General features: G+C 46.6%; 1 protein-coding gene across 6 annotated transcripts in view; it reads right to left on the bottom strand.

The window, feature by feature from the left end:
* The window catches only part of LOC106612640 (ribosomal protein S6 kinase 2 alpha), an 88,055-nt gene that overhangs the window by 27,576 nt on the left and 37,101 nt on the right, over window positions 1–23,378 (bottom strand). The window contains exons 1-4 of one of the 6 annotated variants that reach the window (XM_014214121.2): window positions 10,311–10,527; window positions 7,473–7,526; window positions 5,614–5,712; window positions 2,203–2,319 (exon numbers count right to left, since the gene is read on the bottom strand). In XM_014214121.2, coding sequence (XP_014069596.1) covers window positions 2,203–2,319; window positions 5,614–5,712; window positions 7,473–7,526; window positions 10,311–10,358 — 318 coding nt within the window. In that variant the 5' untranslated portion in view covers window positions 10,359–10,527. Of the gene's footprint in view, window positions 1–2,202; window positions 2,320–5,613; window positions 5,713–5,827; window positions 6,043–7,472; window positions 7,527–10,310; window positions 10,528–23,378 lie in introns of those variants that run through there. The other 5 variants (XM_014214040.2, XM_014214344.2, XM_014214524.2 and 2 more) reach the window with 5 other exon arrangements.

The following is a 23,378-nucleotide window of genomic DNA, read 5'->3' as shown; positions in this document are numbered from 1 at the left end:
CAAATGCGTGGAACGGCTGGAGGAGAGGTCTGAAAACCACTGTGCTAAAACACCAGCTTTCTGCATGGTTTAACCTGTTGGGAATAGGGGGCAGTATTTGCACGGCCGGATAAAAACGTACCCGATTTAATCTGGTTACTACTCCTGCCCAGTAACGAGAATATGCATATAATTGTTTGATTTGGATAGAAAACACCCTAAAGTTTCTAAAACTGTTTGAATGGTGTCTGAGTTTAACAGAACTCATATATGGCAGGCCAAAACCTGAGAAGATTCCAAACAGGAAGCGCCCTCTGACCATTTCTTGCCTTCTTTGTCATCTCTATCCAAAACAGAGGATCTCGACTGTAACGTGACACTTTCTAATGCTCCCATAGGCTCTCAGAAGTCGCCAGAACGTTGAATGATGACTCTGCAGTTACTGGCTGAAAAACAGTAGCGCATTTGGTAAGTGGTCAATCTGAGAACAATGAGACGGGCGCCGCATGCACGTGAAGAGTCCATTTTACTTTTTCAGTCTTTGAACGAAAACAACGACTCCCGGTTGGAATATTATCGCTATTTTACAAGAAAAATCACATAAAAATTGATTTTAAACAGCGTTTGACATGCTTCGAAGTACGCGTCACCCTTCGGATAGTGTCTTGAACGCACTAACAAAACGCCGCTATTTGGATTATTTGGAACCAAACCAACATTTGTTGTTGAAGTAGAAGTCCTGGGAGTGCATTCTGACGAAGAACAGCAAAGGTAATCCAATTTTTCTTATAGTAAATCTGAGTTTGGTGAGTACCAAACTTGGTGGGTGTCAAAATAGCTAGCCTGTGATGGCCGGGCTATCTACTCAGAATATTGCAAAATGTGCTTTCACGAAAAGCTATTTTAAAATCGGACACCGCGATTGCATAAAGGAGTTCTGTATCTATAATTCTTTAAATAATTATGTTATTTTTTAACGTTTATCGTGAGTAATTTAGTAAATTCATCGGAAGTGTTCGGTGGGAATGCTAGTTCTGAACGTCACATGCTAATGTAAAAAGCTGTTTTTTGATATAAATATGAACTTGATTGAACAAAATATGCATGTATTGTATAACATAATGTCCTAGGAGTGTTATCTGATGAAGATCAAAGGTTAGTGCTGCATTTAGCTGTTTTGGTTTTTGTGACATTATATGCTAGCTTGAAAAATGGGTGTCTGATTATTTCTGGCTGGGTACTCTGCTGACATAATCTAATGTTTTGCTTTCGTTGTAAAGCCTTTTTGAAATCGGACAGTGTGGTTAGATTAACGAGAGTCTTGTCTTTAAAATGGTGTAAAATAGTCATATGTTTGAGAAATTGAAGTTATAGCATTTTTGAGGTATTTGTATTTCGCGCCACGGGATTCCACTGGCTGTTGACTAGGGTGGGACGCAAACGTCCCACCTAGCCCAGAGAGGTTAAAGTGGAAAGTATTTCTACTAAAGAGATAAGCTTAGCAGTCAGTCATTACTATCTGTCACAAAGTCAAACACGATTCGCTTCCCTAAACAAGGTCAGAAGTGTAGTAAAACATGCTGCAGTGAATGTCATTTTGTTCTAACCATTATTCCCCACTAACGAGGAGGAGGAGGAGACAGCAGTGTTGCTAGTCCCATTTTGATCTTATCCAGGGATGGGCAACTCGTCTTCAGGGGCCGGACTGGTGTCACTTTTCCCCCCATCCCTAGCAAAACATAGCTGATTCAACTAATTACATTCTAAACTGATCATCTGATTAGTTGATTATTGGAGTCAGGTGTGTTAGCTGGGGCAATCAGGCCCCTGAGGACTGAAGTTGCTCATCCCTGTTCTAAATCAGTAAGTTGCTTTATGACAGAGGCCATCACTGATCTCTCCCAGATTGGACAAGTGAAAGCAAGATTTCTATCCTACTGTTTAAACCAGGGGTGGGCAACTCCAGTCCTTGAGGGCCAGATTGGTGTCACACCTTTTCTCCATCCCTAGAAAACACAGCTGATTAATCAAATTGCATTCTAAACTGAAGATCATGATTAGGTGATTATTGGAGTCAGGTGTGTTAGCTGGGGAAAAACTGACACCAAATCAGGTCCTCAAGGACTGGAATTACCCACCCCTGGTTTAAACCAATCTACCATTTATCTGCAAGCAGAGGGTTAATGGAACATGGGCAATGTACTACCTTAGACAATCTCTTACCTTGCCAAAGGAGCCCTGGCCCAGCACTTTAAGCAGCTCAAACTGGCGGGCGTCGGCTTTCTCTGAGCCCTCCTTGACCACGTTGGTGATGTTGATCTCCTTGATGACATCATTGTCCTAGACAGTAACAAAAACAAGGTCCATTATGCAGGAGATAGCATAGTAGGTCACCCTTCCAAGAGAAAACATTGACACCGTCTACAGATAAAACCCATCCTAAACACGGTAAGATTTTGCCATGCGTCCTTTGGTAGTACAAATCTGTCTTTCTCCAAACGGTCCAGTGAGGAAAACCAAAGACGTTTGATCACGTGACCATGAAAATAAACTAATTCTTGATAAGAATATTTCAGAATGAATAGGACCAGAGCTTCCTACAGTGCATACAAATAACTATCGCATGTAGCTTAGCAGCAAGATGTTGAGAAGCTGCAAGATGAGGAGCTGCAAGATGATGGAGCTGGTTGATACAGACAGAGGCATTAGGAGCAAGACGTTTAGGAGCTGCTGGGAGTTGGTTGATACAGGTTCCTCTTTTCTCATACTAGGTTGTGTCCTGATCAAAGTGTGTGTACTTAATTCTAAGAAGCCAAATGAAAAGAGGAAGAGGTTAGAAAACCAGGTATTACCAGCGGATATATATATATAGAGAGAGAGTTCAGAGAACGGTAATGGCTTGGTGCAGCAGTGCTATTTAGGCTTAGAAGACAGAGAGAGAACAAGTGTGTAGACCAAAAAAACCAAAATCCCCTGGGAAACTTCTCAACCCTCAGGTGTATTTGTGTTGTGGGCAGCTTGTCGGAACAGTGAGGCTGATGGCACCATTTACTGTCAATGATACTGAGAATGGTAACACTAACCACAACTTTAAATAATTCTGTTTTTACACCAGCGTTGTTGCACATAGGCTGCTTTAGAGCCTAGGCCTACTGAATCTTACTGAAATTACAACATTCACACAGTACACACAGACCATTTGTTTTTTTTGCAAATACATTGCCTTTATACGTTATACCATGTTTGCTAAGACATCTCAAAATAGCCAACTCCAGTATGCAGAGTTGCAGTGCAATACCATGTGAAGTGACCCAACCCCAGGCCCCTTAAGCCTCGTTCTCACTGCAGGCCTCAATGTTCAAATGAATTTTGTTTTGTTCCAAATCCGTTTTGAACTACTGACTGTCTAAACAGCAAGTTACAAGTGACCAAATCAGATGTGTGCTCAGACAGCAGTCATTTGACCAAATCAGATGTGTGTGTTCAGACAGCAGTCATTTGACCAAATCAGATGTGTGTGTTCAGACAGCAGTCATTTGACCAAATCAGATGTGTGTGTTCAGACAGCAGTCATTTGACCAAATCAGATGTGTGTGTTCAGACAGCAGTCATTTGACCAAATCAGATGTGTGTGTTCAGACAGCAGTCATTTGACCAAATCAGATGTGTGTGTTCAGACAGCAGTCATTTGACCAAATCAGATGTGTGTGTTCAGACAGCAGTCATTTGCTGACAAGGCTACCCTAGTTGTCATAGTAACAACGGGTATGTGTGCAGTGGTGTAAGCTGATTGGTCGTGGTGCTCGTGCTTCCTGTCACTCAGAAGTTATGTAGCAAGTTAAGGTGACAACGTTGTCATGGACGTTTCCCAGTTGCTTTGAATGTTTAAAATCAGTGTAAGAACACTTATAACGCCTCAAACGATGAGATCCAACTTTCAAAACGAGTCCTTTTTGGCTAGCCACAGCAGTCAACTAGCTAGTTAGCTGTTTAGCTTTCTTGCACAGTCCCTAATTTTTTTGTAAACAAGCTAGTTAGCTACCACATGTTCTTGTCAAAAAGTCAGAGTAGCTAGCAAGCAGCAAGATATGCCAAATAAGTCAAACCCACTTGAGGGCAAACAAATCCGATTTGACTGTCACGTAGCCAGGAATCAGAAGGTGGTTTGAAACTTTGCTTGAAATATCCGATTCCATGTGTTTTTTGGCTGTTCAGACAGCATGAAAAAGAGATTCAAATCAGAAATGCAAATAAATAGAATTTGAGTCACTTCAAATTTGCAAATGTGAACAAGGCTTTAGACTCCAGTATGCAGTAGGCTAGTAACCATGTGCAGTGACCCAAGCATAGTGAGTAGACAATCATACTACTGAGGGTAGAACTAACACTAGACACAAACACTCCTCTACCACACTGCTGACTGAGTTAACACTGAGTCACCATGAAATTACAATACCTCACCACCTTAATTATGTAGTCAGACCTAGTCAGTGTAAATAATGAAAGTCCTATCTTACTGCGAAACAGCCTGGCCTGAGACCCAGAGCAATGAACTCAACCAGAGGACAAAAACCCCTGCTATTTTAGATCTTGTCATCTGAAGTGTGAGAGAAATTAAATGGAATGAATACGAATAAACATTAAATGGGTTTGTTTAGATGTGTACTTGTTGTAAATTGGACTAATTACACATGAACATTGAACGGATTTGTCTAGAATGTGTTCTAAGTGCTCTAAATAAAGATAGACCACCTCCTGTGCTACATCAGTAGAGCAAGCAGAGGTGGGTGAAGCAGTGAGCTGGAAGACAGGCAGGTGTGTGTGTGTGTGTGTGTGTGTGTGTGTGTGTGTGTCAGGTATGAGATCTCAAACCCACTGCATCGGTCTCCTACAAAGCTAGCAGGTATACATACGATCGGTAGTTAAAATGTACGTTTATTGTAATCAAGTTAAGTTGTTTGGAATAAATTAGTACATTCTTAACAAATTAACCCCTACCGTCAAGAACAATGTATGTGGACACCTGCTCGTCAAACATACTTAAAAAAAAATAAGGTTGTAACAGAACAAAATGTGGCAAAAGTCAAGGGGTCTGAATACTCTCTGAATGACACATACATACTGTCAATATCTCTGTGTTTAGGATTCAAATAACTGACATACTGTGAAGCACTTCGACTCATTCAGGTGTTTCACAGGAACTGAATAATGACCAAGGTGATAATGAGGAACACCTGCGATGTGAAGGCCTTCAACCCGTTGAGTCAGACTGCTTCGACCACAATAAGCTCTCATAACACTTGCTGCCACATAGCACAATAGAATAAGTGTAAATTCATTAATACACCTACACAACTGCCATATACCTCAATAGCTGCTTTTGGCACTGCACATTCATAGTCTGTCAACAGGAAGCAAAACAAAACAAAGAAGAGGACAAGAAATGCAGAACAATACATTCTAACACATGACATGCCTTTTACACATCTCCTGCTCCATACACTACAAGACCAGATCTAATTATCTATGGCCCCAAAACCAGCTTAGTCCAAAATGCACTTCAACGCATGACCATGTAAGTGAAAATTTGACAAGTGGAAGTTGGGATTCGCCCCGGTGTGAAGACCACATTACCATACACGGGGTCCTGTTCTGACGGTCTACACATGAGGCGTCTGTCTCATTGCCCGTCTGTGGCGCGCTGCAGCTGGCCAAAGCATTGGTCTGGTGTTTCTTGAAGAGGAAGAAGAGGGTCAGCATGCGGCTCACTTTAAACTTCCTCCCATCCTTGTCCATCTCAACATTGCCTTGCCAACCTAGACCTTATCCCAGTCCCATCCCCCCCTACCTCCGGACAAAGTCCTCAATCTCGTACCAGACTGGTAGACTGCCAGGTAAGATGAAAGTTGTACTCTGTATGTAAGCTCTGTTAACTTTGTGTCCTGTCCTTTGCTACCACAGAGCTTTGACTACTGCTGAACTGAAAGAGACACTCAGACAGAGGGAGCGAGAGAGAGAGATAGAGGCAGGAAGGAAGAGACCTGTGTGCAGAACCCACACAACTAGTGTGTGAAAGACAGACAGGACAACTTCCCGTTGGCTATGGCCAGGGTGGTGAGGTGTGGCCAGGGTGGTGAGGTGTCACCTCCCTCACTGTCAACATTATGACCCAGATAGAGACACATAAGAGAGACACCTAATAGACATAACATTAGTTATCTCTTTATTCTTTTGGAACGTCTGTGAGTGTAATGTTTATTGTTCATTTTTATTGTTTATTTCACTTTTGTATATTATCTACTTCACTTGCTTTGGCAATGTTAACATGTGTTTCCCATGCCAATAAAGCCCCTTGAATTTAATAGAGAGCGCAGAGGTCTCTGTCTCCTTCGTTCTCGCACTATAAAGAGCGAGAGAGTCGGGCCAGGACACAGGAATCCCTTACAGCCTCTTTCCTGCCGCCACCCCCCCCCCCCCCCATCTACCCCGTGTGTGTGGAGAGGAACATCCACATCCCTACAAACACACTGTGTCTATATAAATCTATCCACACTTCCTCTTAGCTTCACCGAAAACTGTTCCACTCAGAAAGCCGATGGAGACTAAGTCACTACTACTTCTTCAAGCGCCTCAGATCCCATGTTAGAGGTCTACTGCATGACTAGACCAGGATCAAAACATCTTGTACTGTACCACTTGTACCTAGGCCACCTTCAGTTGAACTTTGCAGATATAAATACCATGCATTGAGCCAACATGATTTCTTGGCCTACATGACAGAGAGGCATGTTTGTGAGATATATTTTTCTGAACGTTCCAAAACGTATCCTGCTGATCGCGCCCCTATTATCTTCACAGTATAATTTACATTTTAGTCATTTAGCAGACACTTATCTAGAGCGACAGACAGAGTTTTCACCAGCTCGGTGATACAAACCAGCGACCTTACGGTTACTGGCCCAATGTTCTTAACCGCTATGCTATCTACCGTATGAACTCAGTCCTAACTCCATTTGTGATGTGATAAAGACAAGGAATGTAGGATAGGTTCCCAGGATGCAGAGCCTAGTCCTGGACTAAGAAGTACTTTCAATGGAGAGCCATTCAAGCTTCAGGTGTCCATTTAAAGTCACGTGATAACCCTAGAAAATCCACACGGATTTCAACCAGATGTTGAAAATAACACATTTCTACAGCAAAGATGTATGAAAAAGGTGCCTTGTCAAATTCTGAAGCCAAGGAGCCAGCCACAGCCAAGGAGTCAGCCACAGCCAAGGAGCCAGCCACAGCCAAGGAGCCAGCCACAGCCAAGGAGACAGCCACAGCGCTATTGCATTTCACTCTGAGTCGGCAGACAGAAAAGCATATTATTCGCAACATATTCTGACATTGCTGACACAATATTGATTTTAGGTCAGCAAGGCGAAGCATTTGAGGAAGAGAGTGTATTGACTTAGCTGTGGATAAGGCCACTGAATGAGGAATAATCTTACCTTGGCAGTAATATTGGCAAAGTCCTTCTCTACCCAGGTAATATGGGACCTGTCCTGATTGGGAGGTGTTAGAGGGAGAAGGGCATCAGGTTTGGCTGTGATTCACATGCAGTGTTCTATAGTAAAAAGTCGGTTGTAGAGGTGATGCAGGGAGAAAAACATGCTTTTTATGATGCTACCTTATGATATTGAGAGCCATCAGTAAAGGTATTATTTTGCAGCCCATTATTTTGATACTTGGGCTCTATAAATAGGCCACACACACACACGGCAGCAACTGTGTGTCCTGTCCACCCGGGCAGTCAGGATGGGCTGGTTGCCACACACACAGATGACAGGACGCAGCTCTGCCCTCCCACACTTCACTTCCTGTTTCTGTTAACCCACAGAAAGAGACTGATGTCACCACTCTCGCTCGCTTCCTGGGGCTACATGACAATATTAAAGTGTTTTAGAAAATATTCATATGCTGACTTATTGCACATTTTGATGTGTTACAGCCTGAATCCCCCCCCCCCTCACCCCATAATGACAGCGAAAATATGATTAGACATTATTGCAAATGTATTGAAAATGAAATACAGAAATCTAAATTACATAAATATCCACACCCCTTTGCTATGACACTCCAAATTGAGCTCAGGTGCATCACATTCCTTTGATCATCCTTGAGATGTCACTACAACTTGATTGGAGTCCACAGGTGGCCAATTCAATTGTTTGGACATGAATTAGAAACACACCCATCTACATAAAGGTCCCACAGTTGACAGTGCATGTCAGAGCAGAAACTATACCATGAAGTCCAAGGAACTGTCCATAGATCTGAGATATAATTGTGATGAGACAAAAATCAGGCAAGGGTATAAAACAATTTCTAGAGTTTTGAAAGTTTCCAAGAGCGCAGTGGTCTCAATCATTGGGAAATTTGAAAAAAATATGCAACTACCCAGACTCTGCCTAAGGCTGGCCGTCCAACCAAACTCAGCAACCAGGCAAGAAGGACGCTGGTCAGGAAGGTGAACAAGAACCCAATGACCAAGATGCGAGAACTACAGAGTTCCTTGGCTGAGATGGGAGAACCTGCCAGAAGGACTACAGTCTCTATAGCACTTCACCTATCTGCGCTTTAAGGGAGAGAGGACAGACGGAAGCCACTTGAGAAAAAGGAACATGACAGCACGCTTGGAGTTTGCAAAAAGGCACATGAAAGACTGATATCAGGTAAAATACTGTGGTCTGTTGAGACAAATGTTACTCTTTGGCCTGAATGCAAAGCACTATGTCCGGAGAAAACCAGGCACAACCTGTCACCCATCTAACACTATCCCTACCGTGACGCATTGGTGGCAGCATCATGTTTTGGGGATGCTTTTCAGCGGCAGGGACTGGGAGACTGGTAAGGATAGAAGTAGCAATGGAGCTAAATACAGGCAAATCCTTGACGAGAAGATTTATGTTCCAACAGCCAAAGCAATGCTGGAATGGCTACAGAACAATAATGTGAAAGTCCTTCGAGTGGTCCAGCCAAAGCCTAGAATTGAACCCTGTGGAAAGTCTTGAAGATTGCTGCTCCCAATCTAATTTAACAGCGCTTGAGCATCTGGCAGAAAATCCCTGAATTCAGATTAGCGTAGACACACACACGACTCAAAGCTGTAATTGCCGCCAAAGGTGCTTCTACAAAAGGTATTGACTCACGGGTGTGAATACATATGTAAATGAGATTTCTGTATTTCATTTTCAATACATTTGAAAAATAAATGTAAAACAGGTTCAGTTTGTCATTATGGGGTATTGTGTGTAGATGGGTAGGATACATTTAAAAAAAAAATGGTTTTAATCAATTTTGAATTCAGGCTGTAACACGAAATGTGGAATAAGTCAAGGGGTATGAATATATTGAAGGCACTGTATATTCCAATTCAGTAGAAGCCTTCATCCACATTAACTTAGTCATGTGTGCATACATTTTTCATACGGGTGGCCCCAGGAAATCGAACCCACAATCCTTGCCGTTGCAAGCACCATGTTCTACCAACTGAGCCACACACACACATTCTACAGCTATCAGCGAGTACGGAAAACTGTTACAGTCGCTCTTCCAAGAAGCTGTAAATGAATGCAATTCACCAGACAGCACACTCCGTAGGATTTCACATAAGTGCTGACGAGCGGTAAAGGAATTTCTTTGTGGAATTATGAAACAATGTGAATCTTCTCACAGCAAATGGAAAGTGAAGGGTAACTCAAAACGCATACAAATACATAAATCACTTTTTTTTTAAACGGTGTGCCAACTAAAACCTTTTGCTGTAGTGGTAACATCCACACAGATCGTTTATTTTAGTCCGATGTAGACTATCCTTGGTTTGCCAGGCTTCTAATATCTCACACAGAGAGCTAGGTTGTGTTCCTCAGGGCTCCAGCATGTTGTAGCTAGCAAAACATTTCAAAAGGTTGGAAATGAAAGAAGGAAAATGTGTTCCTTATTGAACTAGTGTAGATAGTACCTCCAAGTTCCTGTTTCAGAGGGTTTTCTTCAGTTTGGAAACAGAACACAACGCTGGGGAATGCCACAATTCATTTTAAGTGAAGGTTAGAGGTTTCAGTAGAGTCCAAGTTGACAGTACTCTGGCCTTCTTTCCTCTGTGACAAACAGAGATAATGAGTAGCTGGGGCTTGTCAGGAGACTACAGCCATAAAAGACACCACCGTGTGTTTCCTACCTCTCAGTTCTCCGAACCCACTGTCCTCACAGGGGACCCTTTTCTCTAGCCTCTAAAATACACCACACCCATGTGTATACGCTGAAAACACAGAGGGTCTGAGACTTGCCTTGGGTACGCGGAAACCTTGTTTGGTGCGAAATATGTGTCTCCACATCTTGTCGATCAGAGCTTCCCATGTCACACTGTCTCTGACTTCGACTAACACACAGACATGCTGCGACACTCAAAATGGGGCAGTACGCTCAGCTCTCACACACAAATAGGGAAATGCAAAGAGCATGTACATGTTCACCCCCAGTAGAAGACTGAATGTTCAAGTCCGTCCCACAGGTGTAGTCAGGGGGTAGAGAAATGTATATTTGCAGTCATGAGAAGAAACGCTTTACATCGATGGCCAAAAGTATGTGGACACTTGCACGGCAAATCTCATTCCAAAATTATGTGCATTAATATGGAGTTGGTTCCCCCCCTTAGCTGCCATGACAGCCTCCACTCTTCTGGGAAGGCTTTCCACTAGATGATGGAACATTGCTGTGGGGACTTGCTTCCATTCAGGCACAAGAGTATTAGTGAGGTCGGGCACTGATGTTGGGTGATTAGGCCTGGCTCGCAATCGGTGTTCCTATTCATCCCAAAGGTATTCGATGGGGTTGAGGTCAGGGCTCTGAAGGCCGGTTAAGTTCATCCACACCAATCTTGACAAACCATTTGTGTGGACCTTGCTTTGTGCACAGGGGCATTGTCATGCTGAAACAGGAAAGGGCCTTCGCCAAACTGTTGCCGCAAAGTTAGAAGCACGCAATCATCTAGAATGTCATTGTATGCTGTAGCGTTAAGATTTCCCTTCACTGGAACTATGAAACCATGAAAAACAGCCCTAGACCATTATTCCTCCTCCACCAAACTTTACAGTTGGCAGGATACATTCAGACAGGTAGCGCTCTCCTGGCATCCGCCAAACCCAGATTTGTCCACCGGACTGCCAGATGGCAACCAGGAAGTAGAACATTCAATTGAATATAATTTTTGGAACATCCCTCAACCTACCTGAAACCAAATGTCACATGTCCTCCAACTATCTGAACCATGAAAAACAGACCATTATTCCTCCACCAAACTTTAGTTAGCACTATGCATTGGGGAAGGTAGCGTTCTCATGGCAACCGCCAAACCCAGATTTGTCCGTCGGACTGCCAGATGGTGAAGCGCGAGTCATCACTCCAGAGAACACGTTTCTACTGCTCCAGAGTCCAATGGCGGCAAGCTTTACACCACTGCCGGCGACGCTTGGCTATGTGCATGGTGATCTTAGGCTTGTGTGCGGTCGCTCGGCCATGGAAACCCATTTCATGAAGCACCCGACGAACAGTTCTTGTGCTGATGTTGCTTCCAGAGGCAGTTTGAAACTCGGGTAGAGGACAGACAATTTTTACAGGCTTCGCGCTCCAGCCCTCAGCGTTGCCGTTCAGTGAGCTTGTGTTGCCTACCACTTCCGTTGCTGCTCCTAGACGTTTCCACATCACACTAACAGCACTTACAGCTGACCAGGGCAGCTCTTGCAGGCCAGAATTTTGACACAATGACTTATGACGGTGCCATGTTGAAAGTCACTGAGCTCTTCAGTAAGGCCATTCTACTGCCAACATTTGTCTATGTAGATTGCATGGCTGTGTGCTCGATTTTATTCACCAGTCAGTAACGTGTGCGGCTGAAATAGCCGAATCCACTCATTTGAAGGGGAGTACACACACAAAAGTATCACACTTTCATTGTTCGCTTACACAAAAATGTACTCGCAAAATACACAAACCCATTGCTGTATCAGTGCCACTGAACAATTACAGACAAGTCTACTTCAGACAAGTTCTCTGTTTAGGTTACTTACTCATTCAATGTCTCTACTGAATAAAGAGCAATAAAGGGAATGGCCAATGAACCAGATGTAGAAAATGCTAAATCTATTTTGTTTGTCAGGACGCGATCTCTCTGGTCATGATCCAGTACGCTAAATTCTGTTTCCTTCTGCAATGCAACGACAGGAAGGAGAGGAAGTGACTTGCAAGCTGACAGGCTGGATGAAATACTTTGTTCTGAAATTGCACTTGCCTCCCAATGAGAGACATGAAATTGTATGAAGCGAAACATTTGTGAATACAGCCTTTTCGGCGGCTTTAATCTCCTTGAGATGGTGAGAGGGAATTGAGTTCGTGTGAGGGAATTGTTTGAAACGGAATGACATAAGTATAGCACAAATATACTTAGTGTTAAACTAAAACAACCTTCAAAACCACTTCCACATGAAGTAAACATTATTATTATTTTTTTTTTAAATCCTCTTAATAAAAAACATTCCCGTTAAAAACCACAGTGAAAAGGGTCATTGTTTAATGGGAGTGAAAGAATTTTCCTTGAAATGTAGAGGTAAGGCTTTTGTCAAAGTCCCCAAGCAGTAAAGAAAGCCGTTTCACCATTGTGGTGCACATATTGATGTAATGCTAAATAAACACCATGAGGAGGCAGTGTGGGTCTACTCTCTACAACAGAAACCAACTCCATAGAGAATAACACCAGTAAAGACTAGAGGTGGAGCTGCTGCGGCCAAGAACACGGTCCTACTGTTCCAGCTCAACAAAACGACAGATGTAAGAGGCAGGGTGATATGGAGGCAGAGAAAGCGAGAGAACACAGGGGAGGAGAGAAAGGTGAAGGAAGAGTGTGAGAGACAGTGAAATGGAGAGATGGAACTAGATCTTTAGATAAAGTGAGAAACCGTTAAAGACACCAGACCAGGAAAGGAGAAGAAGATATGGAGGAGAGAGACAAGGCAGCCTGGTAGAGGAGGAGAGAGAAGGAAATGAAGAGCGGGATGAGAGACAAAGAAAGGAGTCTAGTCGAGGAGAAGAGAAGGGAGGATGAGACGGTCCACTTGGGCCGTGTACCAGGTTGTCTGACAGACACCCTCTCAGTGCACCGGCTCGGTGCCCCCCCTCTCCTTCTCCCTCCCCTCGGAGTGCATAGTAACTGTACAGCCTCACACATTGTGGATCTCATTGTTGAAACAAATACTGGACCCCAGCCCTGAGAGAGGTGGGAGGGAGGGAGGGAGAGGGAACAAGTGCTCAGTCCAAAACACTTCAGCTCCCAGCCAAACTCCAGCCATGCCAAGCCAGAGGAGCATAATATATCCACTATGGACCTGAAATGTAGCACATCATTATCAGAAACTAGGTCTGACATCAGCACTTCACAGTAATGCTTTCACAGTGTGCACTAATATAGATCTATCTATATCACACACACAGTGTGCTGAATGCATATGGAGCTGCTACTGTATGGAGAGCACTTGTACCCACGTCAACATGAACTCCACCTTGTGAAACGCTGAGTCAGCTGGATTTGGCTCAGACGAGAATGAAAAAGCTTCAAAACAAACAATTCAGTGCTAAAAAAAACCTGTTGACTCGCTAATGTTGAAAATGTAGCCAACTGATTCTGATTTCCTCACCCCTCCCCCCCACACACACACACGATTAGCTTACCTCACCTTAGTGTGTGTGGCCTCGTGATGTCATCGTAACAGTAGATTAGTGTAGGATCATTACAGAGGAGATAACCCTGGTCACAGTGAGGAGTTCCTTTCACACACAGTAGTGCCTGGGCCTTGTCGGAAGGCCAGGGTCCCCTGGCCCCATCATTCAGGTGATGAACAGAGGAATACCCCTCTCCCCTCCACGATCTCTCAGTGTTCAAGCAGAGGGGTTCTGTCTCTAGTTTTCTATCCCCTCTCCCTCCCGCCAGGCCCAGCAGTGAGACACCACCACCCCCGGCCCACCAGCGAGACACACAATCCCCTCCCACCAGCCCCAGCAGTGAGATACACAATCCCCTCCCACCAGCCCCAGCAGTGAGACATACAATCCCCTCCCACCAGCCCCAGCAGTGAGACACACAATCCCCTCCCACCAGCCCCAGCAGTGAGACACACAATCCCCTCCCACCAGCCCCAGCAGTGAGATATACAATCCCCTCCCACCAGCCCCAGCAGTGAGATACACAATCCCCTCCCACCAGCCCCAGCAGTGAGACACACAATCCCCTCCCACCAGCCCCAGCAGTGAGACACACAATCCCCTCCCACCAGCCCCAGCAGTGAGACACACAATCCCCTCCCACCAGCCCCAGCAGTGAGATATACAATCCCCTCCCACCAGCCCCAGCAGTGAGATACACAATCCCCTCCCACCAGCCCCAGCAGTGAGACACACAATCCCCTCCCACCAGCCCCAGCAGTGAGACACACAATCCCCTCCCACCAGCCCCAGCAGTGAGACACACAATCCCCTCCCACCAGCCCCAGCAGTGAGATATACAATCCCCTCCCACCAGCCCCAGCAGTGAGATACACAATCCCCTCCCACCAGCCCCAGCAGTGAGATATACAATCCCCTCCCACCAGCCCCAGCAGTGAGACACACAATCCCCTCCCACCAGCCCCAGCAGTGAGATACACAATCCCCTCCCACCAGCCCCAGCAGTGAGACACACAATCCCCTCCCACCAGCCCCAGCAGTGAGACACACAATCCCCTCCCACCAGCCCCAGCAGTGAGATACACAATCCCCTCCCACCAGCCCCAGCAGTGAGACACACAATCCCCTCCCACCAGCCCCAGCAGTGAGACACACAATCCCCTCCCACCAGCCCCAGCAGTGAGATACACAATCCCCTCCCACCAGCCCCAGCAGTGAGATATACAATCCCCTCCCACCAGCCCCAGCAGTGAGAGATTGACAGGTGGGTAAAGCAGCTGAGAAAAGAGGGGGGGGGGTCAGACAACTGTGTTCTTGTGTGTGGATATGTTTAACTATATTTGTAGGGACCAGAACTCCCCACAACAATACTGAACAAACAGTTTGACCAACCGGGTAAATCTTTGTTAGTCCCCACAATGTCAAATGCTATTTCTAGGGGGTTAAGGTAGAATTAGGCTTAGTGGTAGGGTTAGGGAAAATCGTTTTTGATTGGTTATAAATTGTCCCCCCCCCCCCCACAAGACCGTGTGTAGCACAGATTTGGAAGAATTCCATAGGTGGAGCTGGGTGAATCATCCTCAGGTGTAGAGTTACAATGACCTGCTGTTTCAGGTCTATTGCACCACCTGTGAAGAGGGAGAGTGATAAGGCGAGAGGAGGGTAGAGGTTTGGGCTGAGGCGAGAGGTTTGGGCTGAGGCGAGAGGTTTGGGCTGAGGCGAGAGGTTTGGGCTGAGGCGAGAGGTTTGGGCTGAGGCGAGAGGTTTGGGCTGAGGCGAGAGGTTTGGGCTGAGGCGAGAGGTTTGGGCTGAGGCGAGAGGTTTGGGCTGAGGCGAGAGGTTTGGGCTGAGGCGAGAGGAGGGTAGAGGTTTGGGCTGAGGCGAGAGGAGGGTAGAGGTTTGGGCTGAGGCGAGAGGAGGGTAGAGGTTTGGGCTGAGGCGAGAGGAGGGTAGAGGTTTGGGCTGAGGCGAGAGGAGGGTAGAGGTTTGGGCTGAGGCGAGAGGAGGTAGAGGTTTGGGCTGAGGCGAGAGGAGGTAGAGGTTTGGGCTGAGGCGAGAGGAGGTAGAGGTTTGGGCTGAGGCGAGAGGAGGTAGAGGTTTGGGCTGAGGTGAGAGGAGGTAGAGGTTTGGGCTGAGGTGAGAGGGCGAGAGGAGGTAGAGGTTTGGGGGAGGTTTGGGCTGAGGTGAGAGGGCGAGAGGAGGGTAGAGGTTTGGGCTGAGGTGAGAGGGAGAGAGGGCGAGAGGAGGTAGAGGTTTGGGCTGAGGTGAGAGGAGGGTAGAGGTTTGGGCTGAGGTGAGAGGGCGAGAGGAGGGTAGAGGTTTGGGCTGAGGTGAGAGGGCGAGAGGAGGGTAGAGGTTTGGGCTGAGGTGAGAGGGCGCGAGGAGGGTAGAGGTTTGGGCTGAGGTGAGAGGGCGCGAGGAGGGTAGAGGTTTGGGCTGAGGTGAGAGGGCGAGAGGAGGTAGAGATTTGGGCTGAGGTGAGAGACGAGGTAGAGGGGGAGGTTTGGGCTGAGGTGAGAGGGAGAGAGGAAGTAGAGGGGGAGGTTTGGGCTGAGATGAGAGTGCCTACAGTAGGAAGAAACAAGTCCAGAACAATATAAAAAACACCCTTTTAAAATCCCTGAGGAAAAAAATGTCAAACTTCAACCAGGCTCGATCCCACACTTCCATGGAATAACAATAATACTGTATAACCCTGGGCACTTGTGGAGATCAGAGGATTTGATTGAAATAAACAATATGGTGAAACTTCCACCTAGCCTATCAGAGGGAAAAGTTAATCTATTACCATATTGCTGACACGTGTCAAATGGCTTAGGGGTCCATTTGGGATCAGGCCCAGTTGTACTCACCACAGACAATAGAACAATGCTATGCAAATGCTAGCAATAGTACCTTCAGTTAGCATAGGCTAACAGCTAGTTGGTACATGTCAATAGTGATGGAGCAAAAATTGCAAAGGCAGCAATTCGGCTAGTAGCCGTTAGCATTACCTGCTTAAAATGCTGACGTGACTAGTAGTATTAGCGGAAGTAGTGGAACCGGTCATAATAATAGTAGCAGCGCTAGCAGGAATAGAGCAGTAACATTAGCCTAGAGGAAGGGCTGGTTGAAAGGGGGGGGATGGTGGCGCATTAGGAGGGCGTAATGTCTGGAGTGGCGGGATGGGTCGATGGGAGATGAGGATGTTGTAAGGTAAACAATGAGGTCATCACAAAGCGCAGCAGGGCTAAGGGCTGACTGCAGCGGAAATGTAGTGATGTTGTATATCAAGCACTACTATGGAATATGACTCACAGCAGCCTGCAATTCTCTTCACACACACGTCCCATGTTTCTCTCACACACACACAACCTCCCATAGCCCACATCCCATGTCTCCCACACACACACACACATACATAGGAAACACTACTTCACATCCCCACTGTGGGGAAGATTCCAGACAAGCTGCTTTATACACTTCAGGACCCAAAAGTATGTGGACACCTGCTCATCAAACATCTCATTCCAAAATCATGGGTAATAATATGGAATTGGTCCCCCCTTTGCTGCTATAATAGCCTTCATTATTTTGGGAAGGCTTTCCACTAGATGTTGGAACATTGCTGCTAGGACTTGCTTCCATTCACCCACAAGAGCATTAGTGCACGGGGGCACTGTCATGCTGAAACAGGAAAGGGCTTCCCCAAACTGTTGCCATAAAGTTGGAAGCACAGAATCGTGTAGAATGTCATTGTATTCTGTAGCTTAAAGATTTCCCTTCACTGGAACTAAGGGGCCTAGCCCAAAACCATGAAAAACAGCCCCAGATCATTATTCCTCCACCAAACTTTACAGTTGGCACTATGCATAAGGGCAGGTAGCGTTCTCCTGGCATCTGCCAAACCCAGATTCGTCCGTTGGACTGACAGATGGTGAAGCGTGATTCATCACTCCAGAGAACACGTTTCTACTGTTCCAGAATCCAATGGCGGCAAGCTTTACACCACTGCAGCCGCCACTTTGCATTGCGCTTGGTGATCTGAGGCTTGTGTGCGGTTGCTTGGCCATGGAAACCCATTTCATGAAGCTCCCGACAAACAGTTATTGTGCTGACGTTGCTTTCAGAGGCAGTTTGGAACTGTAGTGAGTGTTGCTAGGCGTTTCAGCGGTTCGGTTCGCTTGTGTGGCCTACCACTTCCCGGCTGAGTCATTGTTGCTCTTAGACGTTTCCACTTTACAATAACAGCACTTATAGTTGATCGGGGCAGGTCTAGCAGGGCAGAAATTTTATGACACTGCCATGTTGAAAGTCACACTTTAGTAAGGCCATCCTACTGCCAATGTTTGTCTATGGAGATTGCATGACTGTGTACTGATTTTATACACCAGTCAGCAACAGGTGGGGCAGAAATAGCCTAATCCACTAATTTGAAGACTTATCCACATACTTTTGTATATATAGTGTACCAGACATCTCCCCTGTGGGGAAGATTCCAGACAAGCTGCTTTATACCAGACAACTCCACCGTGGGGAAAATTATAGACAAGCAGCTTTATACCAGGGTCAAATCCTTACAATCCTAATAGTGTCTCTCCTCCCCACTCTTCAGATTCCAGTCAGCCTCAACATTAACATACAGACAGTACAACACTACCCGGTGCCTTCTCCCGAGTGGTGCAGCGGTCTAAGGCACTGTATTGTAGTGCTAGAGGCATCACTACAAACCCTGGTTCAATCCCGGGCTGTATCACAACCGGCCGTGATCGGGAGTCCCATAGGGCGGCGCACAATTGGCCCAGCATCGTCCGCGTTAGGGGAGGGTTTGGCCGTCATTGTAAATAAAAATGTGTTCTTAACTGACTTGCCTAGTTAAATAAAGGTTAAATAAAACATTAAAAATGAACATGCAGACAGTACAACCATGTACCCATTGCCTTTCAACTCCCAGCTTAGTGGGAAGTTCCCTCCACACAGAAAATATTTAACCAGACAGCCATTCCACCTTTTCTTAAGTGATGCATGACATTCTCTGCCTGGCTGAGTCCCAAATGGCCACCTATTCCCTGCACTACCTTTTACCATAAGTAGTGCACTATATAGGGAATATGGAGCCATTTGAAAACGCAGGCCATATGTAGTGTTTACAGAAACATTCCATCTAGAACTCCCTTATACCAAATACTACCTCACCCAGCTACCCGCTCTCCCTCACCCAGCTACCCGCTCTCCCTCACCCAGCTACCCGCTCTCCCTCACCCAGCTACCCGCTCTCCCTCACCCAGCTACCCGCTCTCCCTCACCCAGCTACCCGCTCTCCCTCACCCAGCTGCTAGTTCTCTCTCCTACAGCCGACACAATCAAATAGCAGCCTTTGGATCGCTCAATGGCTTGTAAATCCCATAGTAATGACTTGGTATAGATATGGCTGCAGTCCAGAGTGACTGACCCAGTTGAGACTACATTTGGATGTAGATCGTGTGTTTAGCCTTAGGAGGCGAGGCGTTTAACTACAACAGTGCTGCTGCCACGGCAACCCGGGTCAAAGGTTAGTGTACTGTGCTCCGGGCCACACCCTGGTGGTATAAATCTAAGACCGTTGAGAGAGAAAAAAAACAAGCGTTAAAGCACACAGTGAGGACGGTGGAGAGTCGAAGACCATAGCTGAAGGGAAGAAACTTTGGCCAAGTCGGATTTCAAATGCAGACGGACTCCATTAAAAATAAAAGCAGCAAGAACATAACCAATGTGAAGGTGCTGAACAGAGGTCAGCTGAGCCAGACCACACGACAGGGGGGTTGAGTAGTAGTGGGCGTTGTGACCATGGCCCTCAAAGCATTGGGCTAAACCAGGCTGCACATTGCCTTCAGCTCAAAGCATTGGGCTAAACCAGGCTGCACATTGCCTTCAGCTCAAAGCATTGGGCTAAACCAGGCTGCACATTGGGCTAAACCAGGCTGCACATTGGGCTAAACCAGGCTGCACATTGGGCTAAACCAGGCTGCACATTGCCTTCAGCTCAAAGCTGAAGGCTATGATATTTTATGTAGAAATTGTGCACCAATATTGAATCTTAAAACCCTGTTATATTAAATGAACACACACACACACAGAGAATTCGATAAAATCAGATTTTTCTATGAATGAAGACTTGCTATGTCTCTCTGTGCAAACTGACTTCTAGGAAGATTTTAACCCACTTAATCACAACATTTCTCCATGTTTTTACCGTCATTGTAAAGCCCAAGTTATTTTGTTGCTTTGACAAAGATGATTATTTCACATATATCCCTCATTTTAAAGTCAACCCTGTTCGGTGAACTGAACTCTAATATGGTGAAACTATTTCTTAAATGTTTTTCAAAAGAAACATTGAACATGAATAGTTAAATCAGTGGTTCTACTGTTCTTGGACATTTTCTGGTGTTTTGTGGTGGAAAACTGAGTGGGTCAAGCATAAACACATCAACCCTGTTACCTTTTGATACAGGCTAGAAATGTTGTAAAGAAAAAAATACAATTATAAAAATTCTGAAGCTTGCATTCAATTGCCACTCACTGTTGCACACAAGCTTCAATTCCCCCCGTCACAGGGGAATGTATGGCTGATTTAAGAAGACGTAGTCAACCCCGTTACACACTCAACCCCGTTACACACTCAACCCCGTTACACACTCATTTGGCACTTACTACAGTATTTTTTATTTAACTAACCTCTTGAGATGGGAACACTTAAAAAAAAAAATTATAATCTTTTTACACTTCTCAGAAAGGCACCGAATTGGTGGAACAACCCATCTACAGAGAAAAACACCTACCAGGGAGGCAGCTAGCCTAGTGGTTAGAGCGGTAACCAGCAGGTAGCCTAGTGGTTAGAGCGGTAACCAGCAGGTAGCCTAGTGGTTAGAGCGGTAACCAGCAGGTAGCCTAGTGGTTAGAGCGGTAACCAGCAGGTAGCCTAGTGGTTAGAGCGGTAACCAGCAGGTAGCCTAGTGGTTAGAGCGGTAACCAGCAGGTAGCCTAGTGGTTAGAGCGGTAACCAGCAGGTAGCCTAGTGGTTAGAGCGGTAACCAGCAGGTAGCCTAGTGGTTAGAGCGGTAACCAGCAGGTAGCCTAGTGGTTAGAGCGGTAACCAGCAGGTAGCCTAGTGGTTAGAGCGGTAACCAGCAGGTAGCCTAGTGGTTAGAGCGGTAACCAGCAGGTAGCCTAGTGGTTAGAGCGGTAACCAGCAGGTAGCCTAGTGGTTAGAGCGGTAACCAGCAGGTAGCCTAGTGGTTAGAGCGGTAACCAGCAGGTAGCCTAGTGGTTAGAGCGGTAACCAGCAGGTAGCCTAGTGGTTAGAGCGGTAACCAGCAGGTAGCCTAGTGGTTAGAGCGGTAACCAGCAGGTAGCCTAGTGGTTAGAGCGGTAACCAGCAGGTAGCCTAGTGGTTAGAGCGGTAACCAGCAGGTAGCCTAGTGGTTAGAGCGGTAACCAGCAGGTAGCCTAGTGGTTAGAGCGGTAACCAGCAGGTAGCCTAGTGGTTAGAGCGGTAACCAGCAGGTAGCCTAGTGGTTAGAGCGGTAACCAGCAGGTAGCCTAGTGGTTAGAGCGGTAACCAGCAGGTAGCCTAGTGGTTAGAGCGGTAACCAGCAGGTAGCCTAGTGGTTAGAGCGGTAACCAGCAGGTAGCCTAGTGGTTAGAGCGGTAACCAGCAGGTAGCCTAGTGGTTAGAGCGGTAACCAGCAGGTAGCCTAGTGGTTAGAGCGGTAACCAGCAGGTAGCCTAGTGGTTAGAGCGGTAACCAGCAGGTAGCCTAGTGGTTAGAGCGGTAACCAGCAGGTAGCCTAGTGGTTAGAGCGGTAACCAGCAGGTAGCCTAGTGGTTAGAGCGGTAACCAGCAGGGAGCCTAGTGGTTAGAGCGGTAACCAGCAGGTAGCCTAGTGGTTAGAGCGTGGGACTAGTAACCAGCAGGGAGCCTAGTGGTTAGAGCGTGGGACTAGTAACCAGCAGGGAGCCTAGTGGTTAGAGCGTGGGACTAGTAACCAGCAGGGAGCCTAGTGGTTAGAGCGTGGGACTAGTAACCAGCAGGGAGCCTAGTGGTTAGAGCGTGGGACTAGTAACCAGCAGGGAGCCTAGTGGTTAGAGCGTGGGACTAGTAACCAGCAGGGAGCCTAGTGGTTAGAGCGTGGGACTAGTAACCAGCAGGGAGCCTAGTGGTTAGAGCGTGGGACTAGTAACCAGCAGGGAGCCTAGTGGTTAGAGCGTGGGACTAGTAACCAGCAGGGAGCCTAGTGGTTAGAGCGTGGGACTAGTAACCAGCAGGGAGCCTAGTGGTTAGAGCGTGGGACTAGTAACCAGCAGGGAGCCTAGTGGTTAGAGCGTGGGACTAGTAACCAGCAGGGAGCCTAGTGGTTAGAGCGTGGGACTAGTAACCAGCAGGGAGCCTAGTGGTTAGAGCGTGGGACTAGTAACCAGCAGGGAGCCTAGTGGTTAGAGCGTGGGACTAGTAACCAGCAGGGAGCCTAGTGGTTAGAGCGTGGGACTAGTAACCAGCAGGTAGCCTAGTGGTTAGAGCGTGGGACTAGTAACCAGCAGGTAGCCTAGTGGTTAGAGCGTGGGACTAGTAACCAGCAGGTAGCCTAGTGGTTAGAGCGTGGGACTAGTAACCAGCAGGTAGCCTAGTGGTTAGAGCGTGGGACTAGTAACCAGCAGGTAGCCTAGTGGTTAGAGCGTGGGACTAGTAACCAGCAGGTAGCCTAGTGGTTAGAGCGTGGGACTAGTAACCAGCAGGTAGCCTAGTGGTTAGAGCGTGGGACTAGTAACCAGCAGGTAGCCTAGTGGTTAGAGCGTGGGACTAGTAACCAGCAGGTAGCCTAGTGGTTAGAGCGTGGGACTAGTAACCAGCAGGTAGCCTAGTGGTTAGAGCGTGGGACTAGTAACCAGCAGGTAGCCTAGTGGTTAGAGCGTGGGACTAGTAACCAGCAGGTAGCCTAGTGGTTAGAGCGTGGGACTAGTAACCAGCAGGTAGCCTAGTGGTTAGAGCGTGGGACTAGTAACCAGCAGGTAGCCTAGTGGTTAGAGCGTGGGACTAGTAACCAGCAGGTAGCCTAGTGGTTAGAGCGTGGGACTAGTAACCAGCAGGTAGCCTAGTGGTTAGAGCGTGGGACTAGTAACCAGCAGGTAGCCTAGTGGTTAGAGCGTGGGACTAGTAACCAGCAGGTAGCCTAGTGGTTAGAGCGTGGGACTAGTAACCAGCAGGTAGCCTAGTGGTTAGAGCGTGGGACTAGTAACCAGCAGGTAGCCTAGTGGTTAGAGCGTGGGACTAGTAACCAGCAGGTAGCCTAGTGGTTAGAGCGTGGGACTAGTAACCAGCAGGTAGCCTAGTGGTTAGAGCGTGGGACTAGTAACCAGCAGGTAGCCTAGTGGTTAGAGCGTTGGACTAGTAACCAGCAGGTAGCCTAGTGGTTAGAGCGTTGGACTAGTAACCAGCAGGTAGCCTAGTGGTTAGAGCGTTGGACTAGTAACCAGCAGGTAGCCTAGTGGTAAAAATGTGTCATTCTGCCCCTGAACAAGGCAGTTAACCCACTGTTCCTAGGCCGTCATTGTAAATAAGAATCTGTTCTTAACTGACTTGCCTAGTTAAATAAAGATTAAAAAAATAAAAACAAGGCAGAGGCTGC

Source organism: Salmo salar, chromosome ssa01, assembly GCF_905237065.1.
Source record: "Salmo salar chromosome ssa01, Ssal_v3.1, whole genome shotgun sequence".
In the NCBI taxonomy this organism is placed as follows: domain Eukaryota; kingdom Metazoa; phylum Chordata; class Actinopteri; order Salmoniformes; family Salmonidae; genus Salmo; species Salmo salar.
Note: the sequence above shows the minus strand (reverse complement) of the source record. Positions and strands in the feature narration are given on the sequence as shown.